This window comes from Eschrichtius robustus, chromosome 1, assembly GCF_028021215.1.
Source record: "Eschrichtius robustus isolate mEscRob2 chromosome 1, mEscRob2.pri, whole genome shotgun sequence".
In the NCBI taxonomy this organism is placed as follows: Eukaryota; Metazoa; Chordata; class Mammalia; order Artiodactyla; family Eschrichtiidae; genus Eschrichtius; species Eschrichtius robustus.
In genome coordinates this window covers 149,303,918-149,317,345 of record NC_090824.1, presented here as the reverse complement: position 1 = coordinate 149,317,345, position 13,428 = coordinate 149,303,918, and the positions used below count along the sequence as shown (strand labels likewise).

General features: G+C 37.4%; 1 protein-coding gene across 1 annotated transcript in view; it reads left to right on the top strand.

Annotated features, from left to right (window-relative positions):
• The window catches only part of ASB7 (ankyrin repeat and SOCS box containing 7), a 50,625-nt gene that overhangs the window by 22,361 nt on the left and 14,836 nt on the right, over positions 1-13,428 (top strand). Inside the window, exon 5 of the mRNA XM_068556765.1 lies at positions 10,124-10,729. Coding sequence (XP_068412866.1) covers positions 10,124-10,729 — 606 coding nt within the window. The remainder of the gene's footprint in view (positions 1-10,123; positions 10,730-13,428) is intronic.

Here is a 13,428-nt window from a genome sequence, read left to right as displayed (position 1 = left end):
GACCCATTAAAAAAGTTTAATGAGAAAAAATTAAAAAAAAAAAAAGTATAGCTAAACTGTCAATGGAGACATTAAAATGGAATGTTAAAAAATGTTCTGATAGTACAAAGAAAAGAAAAGGTAGTAAAGGGAAGAAGAGGGACAATAGAGGAGACAGATGGAAAACAAATAATAAAATGGTAAATCTAAACTATATCAATAATTATATTAAACATTAATGGACTAAACACTCCAATTAAAAGTGAGAAATTATCAGAAAGGTAAGTAGACAAAACTCAATTAATTACATGCTGACTACAAAGATAATACTTTAAGTATAAAGGTACAGGTAGGTTGAAAGTAGATGAATGGATGGGATATATCATGGAAATATGTCATGCAAATGGCAAGCATGTGAAGGCCCGAGTGGCTACATTAATATATAAAATAGATTGCAAGACATAGACTATTATCAGAACTAACGAGAGACGTTTCACAGTGACAAATGGGGCACTTCATTAGGAGGAATAACAGTCATAAAATGTGCATACACCTAGAAAGAGAACTTCAAAATACATGAGGCAAAAAATTTGAAGGGAACTTCAAAATATGTGTTAAAGGGAGAAGTGGACAGTTTCACAATCTTGAATGTTGGAGATTTTAACATCTCTCAGCAATTGATAGAACATCTAGATTTTAAAAATCAATAACTATATAGGGCTTCCCTGGTGGCACAGTGGTTGAGAATCTGCCTGCCAATGCAGGGGACATGGGTTCGAGCCCTGGTCTGGGAAGATCCCACATGCCACGGAGCAACTGGGCCCGTGAGCCACAACTACTGAGCCTGCGCGTCTGGAGCCTGTGCTCCGCAACAAGAGAAGCCGCGATAGTGAGAGGCCTGCGCACCGCGATGAAGAGTGGCCCCCGCTTGCTGCAACTAGAGAAAGCCCTCGCACAGAAGCAAAGACCCAACACAGCCAAAAATAAATATAAAAATAAGTTTAAAAAAAAAAGAAAAAAGAAAATCAATAACTATAGAAAAATCTAAAAAACATCAAACACATTGACCTAATATTTTTGAAAATTGCATCCAATACCTTCAGTATATACATTCTTTTGTGTGCATGATGTGGACACTAGGGTAAACCATATGCTGGCAGTAAAATATGTGTCAGTAAATTTTAAAAGGCTGAAATCTTAAGGGTATATTCCCTAACTGTAATGGAATTCTGTTAGAAATCAACAACAATAACATGTCTAGGACAAACTCAGATATTTAGAAATCAAACAAATTTTGAACTGAATGATAGTGAAAATACAATATATCAGAATTTGTGGGATGTACTAGAGCAGTGCTTAGAGAGGAATTTATAGCTATAAATGTTTGAATAGGAAAGAAGAACCATCTTAAATCAATTACTGAAGTTTTTACCTTAAGAAACTTGGAAAAAAAGAAATTGAGCCCAAAGTGGCTGTTGCCATTTACCCTCTCTGCTCCCCAACAGTCTCTGTGTCACATTACCACGGGAGCCGGAATCCTCCTCGATGATGGAAGGGACTGACCTGATTTTGGAGCCCATGGAAATTCCCCATGCCTGGAGTGTTGTTGAAAATAACTGTGGTCTTGATCTAGGTGGCAAGCAAACTGGAAAGGCCAACAGCATAGCTGCTTGACTGAGGCTGTAATACCAGTTGGGGCAAGCAACAGAGCAGCCTCACATTTAACAGGAGCCCTGGCAAATGAGAAAGCCATGTGGGCTTTGATAAGCTGCTACATATTTCTGGGAATTTGGAAGGCTGATACATACTTAAGAAAGGCCAGAGAGGACCCCAGTTATCTACTCACCCCTGGCTGAACATGAGGCCAGAAAATGGAAGCTGTAAATTGTAAATTGTTTGTTTTTTGAATGTGTGTCTCAGCCTATACACAGATCTCCTTGGCAAAGGGTGGAAGCCTTACTGGCTCAAATTGTTTAAGCACAACCTCTGACCAGTTACTGGTCAAACATAAGTTATTCCTAAGAGCAGCCCCTAGAAGCCAGACTTTAGTAATAACAACTGAGCAGAGACATAAGTGGCTGTATACTACAAGGGAGACAGACTATGTAGAATTAGTCTAGGCAATTCACTAAAACAAATAGCAACAGCAGCCCACCTGGAAGAGGTGAGGATCAACATCCAGGGGTGCTATGATATAGTCTAAAATCTTCAATTTTCAGTAAAATTATGAGACATGCTAAGAAACAGGAATGTATTGCTCATACACAAGAAATGAAACTAGCTAATAGAAAGTGTTTATGAAGGGGCCCAGATGTTACAGTTAGTTAACAAAACTTCAGAATAGCTATTATAAATGTGTTCAAAGAACTAAGGAAACCATGTTCAAAGAATTAAATGAAAACATGTGATAGTGACACATCAAATAGGAATGATCAATAAAGAGATAGAATACATATAATTTTATATATGTAAATGGGAATGTATGTATATACATATATATAAATAGAAATTCTAGAGTTGAAAGTACAGTAACAAAAATGAAGAAGTCATTAGAGTGGTTAGCAGCAGATTTAAGCTGGCAAAAGAAGGAATCAGTGACCTTGAAAATTTATCAATAGACATTATCTAGTCTGAGGAACGTATAGAAAAAAGAATTTTTAAAAATATCAACAACAATAAGATATGTAAGACATCTTATGGCCAAAATAACTTATGTTTGACCGGTAACTGGTCAGAGGTTGTGCTTAAGCAATTTGAGCCGGTAAGGCTTCTACCCTTTGCCAAGGAGATCTGTGTATAGGATGAGACACATTTAATAATCAGACAATTTACAAGTATGCCCCAGCTTTCATTTTCTGGCCTCATGTTCAGCCAGGGATGAGTAGATAACTGGGGTCCTCTCTGGTCTTTCTTAAGCATGCATCTGCCTTCCAAATTCCCAGAAATATGTAGCAGCTTATCAAAGCCCATATGGCTTTCTCATTTGCCAGGGCTCCTGTTAAATGTGAGGCTGCTGTGTTGCTTGCTGCAAGCAGTATCACAGCCTCACTCAGGGCCCCATAGACCTGTGGAACATTATCAAGCATACCAATATATGCATGAGGCATAATGGGAGCCAGAAAAGAGAGGGGAAAGAGAGAAAGGGAAAGAAAAAAATACTTGAAGAAGAAATGACTGAAAACTTCCTATATTTGATGGAAAATGCTAAACTATACATCTGAGACACTCAGTGTCTCCAAGTAGGATATTCATCTAAGAGATGTAATAGTCAAACTGGGGAATGTTAGAAACAAAGAGAAAATCTTGAAAGCACCTAGAGAAGTGATGCATTATGTACAACGGATCCTCAATGATAAGATTAACAGCTGATTTCTCATAAGAAACAACAGTGGCCAGAAAGCAGTGGGATGGCATCTTGTAATTACTGAAAACAAATAACAGTCAACCAGGAATTTTAAATCCAGCCAAATTGTCCTTCAGAAATGAAGGTGATAGGGCTTCCCTGGTGGCGCAGTGGTTAAGAATCCGCCTGCCAACTAAGGGGACACGGGTTCGAGCCCTGGTCCAGGAAAATCCCACATGCCGCGGAGCAACTAAGCCCGTGAGCCACAACTACTGAACCTGCGCTCTAGAGGCCGTGAGCCACAACTTCTGAGCCCGCACGCCTAGAGCCCGTGCTCCGTAACAAGAGAAGCCACCGCAATGAGAAGCCCACACACCACAACGAATAGTAGCCCCCACTTGCCGCAACTAGAGAAAGCCCGCGTGCAGCAACAAAGACCCAACTCAGCCAAAAATAAGTTAATTAATTAATTTTTAAAAAAGTAAAAGCCAATAAGAATATTTTTTTAAAAAATTAAAAATGAAGGTGATATAAAGATGTTCCCAGATAAATGAAGGGAATTTGTTGCTCTCAGACCTGCCTTATGAGAAGTACTGAAAGAAGTCCTTCCAGCTGAAAGAAAAGGACCATGTGTAATCCAAGTTCACGGAGCAAATAAAGATCACTGGTAGAGGTAATTATGCATGTAAAAAACAGTATATTTTCTATTGCTGTGTAACAAATTACACAAACATATGACTTAATACAAGACATACTTATTACCTCACAGTTTTAAGGTGTTGGCCAGACTGTTCTCATCTGTAGGCTTAAATGGAGAAGAATTTGCTTCCAAGCTCATTCAGGTTGTTAACAGATGAATTCCCTTGGATGTATAGGACTGAGGGCCTCAGCTTCTTACTGGCTGAAGGTTGCCAGTAGTTCCTAGAGATAGCCGGCAGAGTCTTGGCCTGTGGGCTTTCCCACCAAGGCTCCTTAGTTCATCAAGGCAGCAGTGAAAGTTGCTACAATGAGTCTGCTAGCAAGATGGAGTCTTATGTATCATAACATAACCACAGTAGTGACATTCCATCACCTTTGCCAGATTCTGTTGGTTAGAAGGAAGTCACAGTTCCTGCTCGTACTTGAGGGGAGAGAATTACACAAAGGCATGAGCATCAGGAGGCAGGAATTATGGGAGGGGCCCCCTTAGAATCGTGCTGCCAGAGACAATGGAAATATATTACCCCCTTTTCATCTCTTAAAAGATAACAACATAAAACAATAATTATAAAACTGTTGTTGGGCTTATATAAAGATGTAATATATATGACAATAATAGGACAAAGGAAGGGAGAGGAAAGGGGGCTATCTTGGAACAGTTTCTATATACTGCTACAGTTAAATTCAAAGTAAGAATAGGAATGAAATAACAAAGAGAAGAAAAGAAATCAGTGAAAGTGAAAATGGACAAATGATGGAGAAAATTTATGAAACCAAGAAAAAGCTGGTTCTTTGAAAAGATCAGTAAAATTGATAAATCTCTAGCTAGACTGATGAAGAAAACAAAAGACACATACCAATATCAAGTATGGAAAAAAACTGTTTTCACTACAGATCTTATAAACACTAAAAGGATAATAAGGAATATAGTGAACACCCTTCTGCCATTTAGAAGAAATGAACAGATTCCTCGAAAGACACAATTGGCCAAAACTGACCCAAGGGAAAAATAGAACAATCTAATAGTCCTACATTAAAGAAATTTAGTTCATAATTAAAACTTTACACTAAAAATCTTTAAGTAGGCCCAGCTGCCTTTTCTGTTGAACTATTTCAAATATTAAAGGAATAAACAATAACAGCACTACCCAAACTCTTTGAGGAAACACTTCCAAACTTATTGTATAAGGCATATAGTACCCTGAAACCCAATAAAAGACATTGCAAGAAATGAAAACCACAGACCAGTTTCCCTCGTGGCAAAAGTTAGAAATAACCTTAACAAAATACTATCAAATCTCATCCATCATTATATAAAAAAGAATATTACATCACGACCAAGTAGTGTTTATCCCAGGAATGCAAGCTTTGTTTAACATCTGAAAATATGATGAGTAATTTACCCTATTAATAGAATAAAAGTAAATACCAAATGATCCTTTCAATAGATGCAGAAAATGCATGTGACGATATAGTATACCCATTCATCATAAAGACTCTCAGCAAGCCAAAAGCAGAGGACAACCTCCAAACCCTAAGGAAAGGCACCTGTGAAAAACTACAACTTACATCATGGTAAATGGTGAACTGCTGAATTCTTTCCCTCTGAGATTAGGAACAAGGCAAGGGTATATGCTTTTACTACATTTCGTCAACACTTTATTGTTCAAATAAGAGTCTTGGGATTGGAAAGGAAGAAGTAAAGCTGTCTTTATTTGCAGAGAACATAATTGTATGTTTAGAAAATCATAAGAAATCTCAAAAACATTCTAGAACTAAAAAGTGAATTTAGCTAGATTACAGAATACACAGGTTGGTATACAAAAATCAATTTTATTTCTCTATACCAGCAATTAACATTTAGAAAATGAAATGTAAAAACAATTCATTATGATAGCAACAAAGTTTAGTAATAAATGTAATGAAAGATGTGCAGTACTTGTATGCTGAAAAGTACAAAACGTTGCTGAGGGAAATTAAAGAAGACCTAAGTAAATAGAGAGGTATTCTGTGCTCATGGTTTGAAAGAATAAATATTATTTAGATAATTTGGGGCAGATTTACATTTTTAGAGTTGGTAGAGTTCCAATCAACATTATAACAGGCTTGTTTGAAGAAATTGGTAGGTTGATTCTAAAATTTATTGCCCAAAACAGTTTAAAGAAGGTTTGAGAATGTTACCTGCTATCAAAACTTACTATAAAGCTGCAGTAATCAAGACAATCTGGTACTGGTATATGGATACACTTTTAGATCAGTGGAACAGAATAGAGTTCAGAAATAGATCCACACTTGTATGGTAAATTGGTTTGTGGCAAAGGCACCAGGATAAATCATCGAGGAAAAGGTAGTCTTTTAAACAAGTTGTGCTGGATCAAATAGATATTTATATGGAAAATAATGAACCTTGATCTGATCTTACACTGTACACAGAAATCAGCTAGCATTGGACCATTGCCCTAAATATAAGAGTTAAAAGTATAAAACTTCTAGAAGAAAACAAAACCTATGTGACATTGTGTTGGGCAAAGATTTTTTAAACAGGACACAAAAAGCACAAACCATAGAAGAAAACAAATGACAGTAGATTTCATCAAAATTCAAAACTTTTGCTCTTCAAAAGACACAGTATAGAAAATGAAAAGGCAAGCTATAGACTAGGAGAAAATACAAAACATACCTGACAAAAGGGCTTGTATCCAGAATATATACACAATTGAGTTTTAAACTCAATAATGACAACAACTACACAATAAAAATGGGCAAATGATTTCAACAGACACTTCACAAAAGAAAGTATATGAATAAGCCCAGTATCAGAATAAGCCCAGTATCAGTAGTCATCAGGGAAATGTATATTAAAATCCCAATAAGTTACCACTTTATACTCAATAGAATTGGTAAAATTAAAATTACTAATAATGCCAAGTATTAGTGAAGATGTAGAACATTAGGAACTCTCATACATTGCTGGTGGGAGTGTAATATTGTATAGTCACTTAGAAAAACAGTTTGGCCCTTTTTTAGGAGGTTAAATGTACATTTAACATATGACCTGGCAATTTTCTCCTAGGTATTTACCCAAGTGAACTGAAAACATATATCCACAAACAGACTTGTATATGAATGTTCACAGTAGCCTTATTCATTATAGCCTAGGAATAACCCATTTATCCATTTGCTACTGACTATATAAATAAACAATTGTATATCCATATTATGGAATACTGTTCAGCAATACAAAGGGATGAACTTTTGATGAACAACAACAACATGGATGAATTTCAAAAACATTATGATAAGTGAAATAAGTCAAATACAAAAGCCTAATACTCTATGATTCCACTTATATCAAATTATAGAAAGGCAAAACATTAGTGGTTGCCTGGGGTCCAGAGTTTGGGTAAGAAATTGTCTATAAAGAGGCAGGAAGGAACTTTTTGAGATGATGGGAATATTTTGATTGTAGTGGTAGTCACATGACTGTGTACAATTCATCAGAGTTCATCAACCTGTATACTTAAAATGGTTCAGTTTTATTGCACCTCGGTAAAGCTGTTGGAAAGAAAGAAGCCATATTGGTAGGGAATGTTTGTCTGCTTTTATTTATATATACTTTCAAGCTTTTCAAATGGGTTTCTTGAGACTGCTACAATTTGTATTAAATAGGTTGCACCTGGGGGGAGAAAGCTTGCTGAAGCGGACAAAGTTATGAGGTTGATGGGGCTGCCATGTTAGTGTTCAGGGAAGGCTTTTCTGTTGAAGGAACATTTGAATAGACACAGATGAAGTGAATTTAGTTAAGTCAAAGAAGGTCTCTTCACATGTGCCCTGCACATTTCTTACAGAATTTATGTCTAGGTGTTTTGTAGTTTCTGCTACTATTACAAATAAGACCTTTTTCTTATCTTATTGCATTGGCTAATAATCCTTAAATTAATTTTTGTTTTCATCTTTGTCTTATATTTCCCATTTGTTAATTTCTTGAGGAAAGAAATTAACAAATTATTAATTACAGTTGTTAACCTACAGTCTTCCTTCTGTGCTGTGTTTCCAGTGTGTGCTCAATTAATGCATTTTAGTGGTTTTTACTTAGACTAAGCAGATCATTGCTGTATTTGTTAATCTTTGTTTTTCCTAGCTCAGTAGAGCACCAAGTTGTAAGTAGAATCTAAAAAAGACCTGAGGTGGAAAACTAAAGATGCAAGTGCAATTTTATGTAACATAATTTTAATTTTACTGTCAAATAAAGCAAGTATAGGATGCACATGAGACTGTTTGCTGGCAACTTTAAAGGCACCCATGGTGGATGAAAGGTGGGAGAAGTGAAAAAGGGTATTCTTAAATTTCACTAACAGATTAAGAGAGAATATCTGGAAGCAGTTGATTGGTCAGGTATAGATTAGGAATGGCCATCTTGGCAAGATTTACGGTTTTATTTGAATAGAAGGGGTTCTTTTAGATTTCATGCCTGTCTTCACTTAGTCTACTTTAGGTAAGTAAGGTATCTGAAAACAGACTTGAGGGCTCAGCATCATCTGTCAAAATGGAAACATTAGTAGCTCATGTCCATGCCTTACCAGTAGATGGCAGCAATGTGCATTGTTTAAATATTCTTGCTCCTTTTTTTTTTTTAAATTAAGTAGTGAATAGGTACTGTATTTTTCTTTTAGTGAATACCAAGGCAGATATGATACCCTCATTTTCTTTAAACACATAAAAGTCATATTACTGTTGTGTAATGTCAGTTTATATGAAATAATCTTAGAAATTCAACTGATATAGCTTACCTAAAAAGTGTTAACTTTTTATAGCTTTTGTTGTAACTATTTCTTAATTGAAATTTGTATGCTCCACAGTGTTATTACTATTTTAGATACAGTTTTCTGCCTCACAGGTTTTTCTGAGAGACCAAGCTGTCATAAAATGTTTTAGAACTAAGCAACATTTTACTAAACAAAACGTGAGTGTTTAATCACATGACTGTGGAGGCTTTTCGTTTGTTTGTTTGAAGAACACTTATGAATTTTTCTCTTTCATGAACAAGCTAAAAATTAATGGTGACTTTTATAAGGAGAAAGTATTTTAATCCTTGGTAGTTAGGTCCAACCAGTTATCTTCACACAGAATTGCTGGCCTCCAGGAAGTGACCTACCTATAGCATATGAGGGTTCTTGCCCCTTTTCTGCCCTTGTCCAGGAAGGCTAGTGGGATGAGAGCTGTGTAGAACTGACCCTCAGCTTTAGGAAAGATTGGGGGCAGGTGACAAAAGTCTGTGACTTGAGGAGTCACACAGCAGATAAATCATTTTAGTTTCTTTTCTTCTCTTTTATTTCTTTTTTTTCTCCCAGAAATCTGTCGATTTAGGAGAGAGGTTTGGAACTGTTTTAGAAAATAATATTTATTCAGTGCTGAGGTTTCTCCCAATTTTTCACACAATGTATGCTGCTTAATTCTTACAAACTCCAAAGTTCTTGTAAAACGAAGAATTCAGAATAGAGTTTTATCTTATAAAAACATGATTTATCAAGATCACTTAAAATATATCTTACATGTTTTGGAATTCTTACAGATCACAGAAAACCTTTTTTTTTTTTTTAATTTTTACCTAATACACCCTAAAACAACACAGTCTGCCAGACCACAGTACATCCGTAATTTAGAGCAGCAGATGTTGCTACACATGCTTCTTTTTAAGACCAAGAAGCAGCAGAAGAGAAAATAAAACAAAAAGTTCAAAACAGAAGAGAAACATGAAACAGTACAGAGATGAGGGAGTTGGGAAGCCAAGGGCAATTGGTGAAATTAGCAAAGAGAGGGGATGTGGTGATCTGCACTCTGTGTTTTTTGTATATAGCTTTTAAACGCTTTGTAAGTCATATACTCATCCTATTAATTGAGGTTTGATAACTTTCTACTAAAATTTTTTTTCCATTAAAACGGTATTTCAATTAAGCTAAGGCAAGAAGGACTTAATATTCATTATAGTGTTTAATCATTTCACATTTCATATGAGAACTGGCTAAGATGTGCTGTGCCATGGCAGAGTTTGTTGCTTTGTCTCAGAGTCTGCTAATGTTTTCATTTTGGTTTTAACTCTAGCTGATCCCACAGTTAAGGACTTAATCGGAGGCTTCACTGCACTTCATTACGCAGCCATGCATGGCCGGGCCCGGATTGCACGCCTGATGTTAGAATCTGAATACAGGAGCGACATTATTAATGCAAAAAGCAATGATGGCTGGACTCCCCTTCATGTGGCTGCTCACTATGGTAGGGACTCATTTGTCCGACTCCTACTGGAGTTCAAGGCTGAGGTCGACCCGCTCAGTGATAAAGGTACAACACCGCTTCAGCTCGCCATTATCCGAGAGAGGTCAAGCTGTGTGAAAATCCTCCTGGACCACAATGCCAACATCGACATTCAGAACGGTTTCCTGTTGAGATACGCTGTGATCAAAAGCAATCACTCTTACTGCCGAATGTTCCTTCAGAGAGGAGCAGACACAAACTTGGGTCGCTTAGAAGATGGACAGACTCCTTTACATTTGTCTGCCCTTAGGGATGATGTGCTTTGTGCACGGATGTTATATAATTATGGAGCGGACACAAACACAAGGAACTATGAAGGACAGACCCCACTGGCTGTTTCAATAAGCATTTCTGGAAGTAGTCGACCATGTTTGGATTTCTTACAAGAAGTCACAAGTATGTAATTTAATTATTACTATTATTACATTTTTAAAAAAATTTTGCATCTTCTGAGGAGCTTAAGGTATTTTTACAACTTAAAATGACCAGACATTAATGATTCTTATTAGCCCTGCTCATTCCATTCATCTAAAATGAAAAGAAAGCTCTATATCACAGGATTTCATTAAAAATTCAGTTGTGTTACTAAAAGTAAATGGGGGTAGATAGGGTGTTAGAACACCCCCGATGTTAGATGTTAAGATCGATGCTAGAACAAGGCAGTTCCTACTGGTCATAAACATAGTCTTTCCAGGCTTTCCTGGAATTGAGATTGAGGAATTAGGAGAATTTTGGATCTTAGCATCCATAGCTATGGAAGTGTCCTAGAATTTGTGCTTTATTGCTAAGCTGTTGCTCATGTTTTATTGTTGCTTTTCTTCTTCTTTACAATGTGAACACACATGAAATGGAACAACTGTTATTTATCAGGCATCTTAGTAATGCAGGTTAAGGATGATAGAAATCAGAAAGTGTTGTAAAGAAAAATTTGCTCCCAGTGGAAAATTTGGTGCCACTGTCTCTGGCCCACACAGGATTGTATAACTGACCTGTTTTTGTGTGGGCACTTTTTTTTAAAGCCAGGAAAAGTGTCTGACCCACTGTATGTAGTGGTGCACGTGTTCGTGTTGTTTTTCAGATAGAGGTATTAGTTTGTGTGGAGTAGCCACCCTCTCCTGTCCGACTTCCTTGTGACCAGTCGAGTATGTGTCTCAGAGCTTAACATCCCACATGAAGCGACAGTCTATAAACAAAACATTTGTCTGTCACACGTTTTAATGAATTCCCCTTCCTCACCTAAGTTTTATGTCTCATTCATTGTTATGGAAGAAGAAACACATTCTGGGTACCATGTACTGGAGGGTGAGGAGTTTACTTGACCTGCTTGTAAATAATCCACTGCCCTCCTGAGCGCTGAATTTGGGAGTAGAAAACTTATGAAGAAATGAAGTGTAATTTGGATTTTGTTTATTCATAAGAAGGGAAGGATGAAATTATTACCACTAAGTATATTCAGACTCAAGCATAAACAGAAATCACACTCAGGGTCTAACTCATGCTGTCCAATAGAACTTTCTGTGATGATGGAAATGGTCTCTGTGCTGTCGACTGTGGTAGCCACTAGCTCCATGTGGCTGTTGAACACTTATTATGTGGCAAGTGCCACATAGGAACTGAATTTTTAATTTTATTTAATTGTATTAATTTAAAACATCCACAAGTGCCTAGTGGCTGTCGACTTGTACAGCACAGATACACCTGCCTTGGGAGAGGTGTTCTGGGCTATCTGGTAGGTGGTCCCTTGCAGAAAGCTTTTGAGGCACACTGATGTACCCAGAGACAGGAGATGTTGTGTGTGCTGATTCCTCCCCAGCTGACCCTTCAGATCCAGGCCACATTTTAGGAAAAGACTACAGCAAAAATTCAAATGCTGATTCTCTCAGCAAATGTTCTAGCAGTTTTCATTTATAGACCGTTAGGGGTGTTGGTGTAGTGAAAGATAAGATTACTCTTGAACTTGAGGTTAGAATTCTGTCGTGGTATGTAGCCTATAAAGTATATCTTATTCTTAATAAATTCTGAATATCTCTTTGTTGTTGCTGCTATTGTTGTTGTTTTGACTTCCTTGTCTGTCTTCAGGAAGGCATGTTACACACATAAATGCCGCAGCCTGTTTGTTAAATACTTTGCTCAGTGGTTAATGGTGTAGACTAGGGCTAGACTATGTTAGACCAGCCCTGACTCTACCACATATTAGCTGTAACTTTGGGTAACTTTGGGTGGGTTAGCTAACCGCTCTGTGCCTCAGTGTCCTCATCTTAAAATTGGGGTAATTGTATCTGTCTTACAGGCTTGTTGTGAGGATTGAATGAGTTAATATTTATAAAGCACTTAAAACAGTACCTGGCACATTTTAAGTGCTATATGTGGTTTTTTTTTAAATAAAATATTTAATTAAGTGAGGGTAGATGAACAGCAAGAGCTGGCTTGCTACCTACAGAGTGAATCCCTTAGATTCTTATTCTACCCTAGCCTCTATTTTCAACTCTATAAACTGTTGTGTAGTCTGCATCTGGAGACAGGCAGCCAGGGGGATGGGGGGAGCTGCCCCTTCGTCCCCCGGCCCTTGGAGCTGCTCAGTTCCACCATGGAGTGCTGCTGGAGAGCAAGAATGTTGAGTTAAAAAGAGATTCACACGTACCTTTAAAATTAGGGCAGATAGAAAAATCGACGGGACTGCCTCTTTGTGTTTAAGTTCTCCACTGCACCTAGAGCAGAGCCATACACCTAGTAGGTCCTCAGTAAGTGTGGGTTGGCTGATTGGCTGCATCTGTAAGGATGGTGGCTGAGCAAACTTGGGATGCTTTTCAGAAGTGAAGGACCATCTGTCCTTGGAAGGCTGCAGTTATCGTCTGTCTTCAGGTGATGCAACATAATTCATTACTTCTTGACTTTGCCGTCAGTGGTGTTTCCTGCCAAAAGCAAATTAAGTGTTTCTGCTTCACCTGTGCATTATTTATTAGACTTTCTTTTCCTAGTGAATAATTATGTGCTAGAAGGACCAGCTATAGCTGATGCCCTCAGGAGCTCTGTACTGGCTCTCTTGGAAACCAGAGTGAGGCCTTCCCTGGTGGCGCAGTGGTTAAGGATCCATC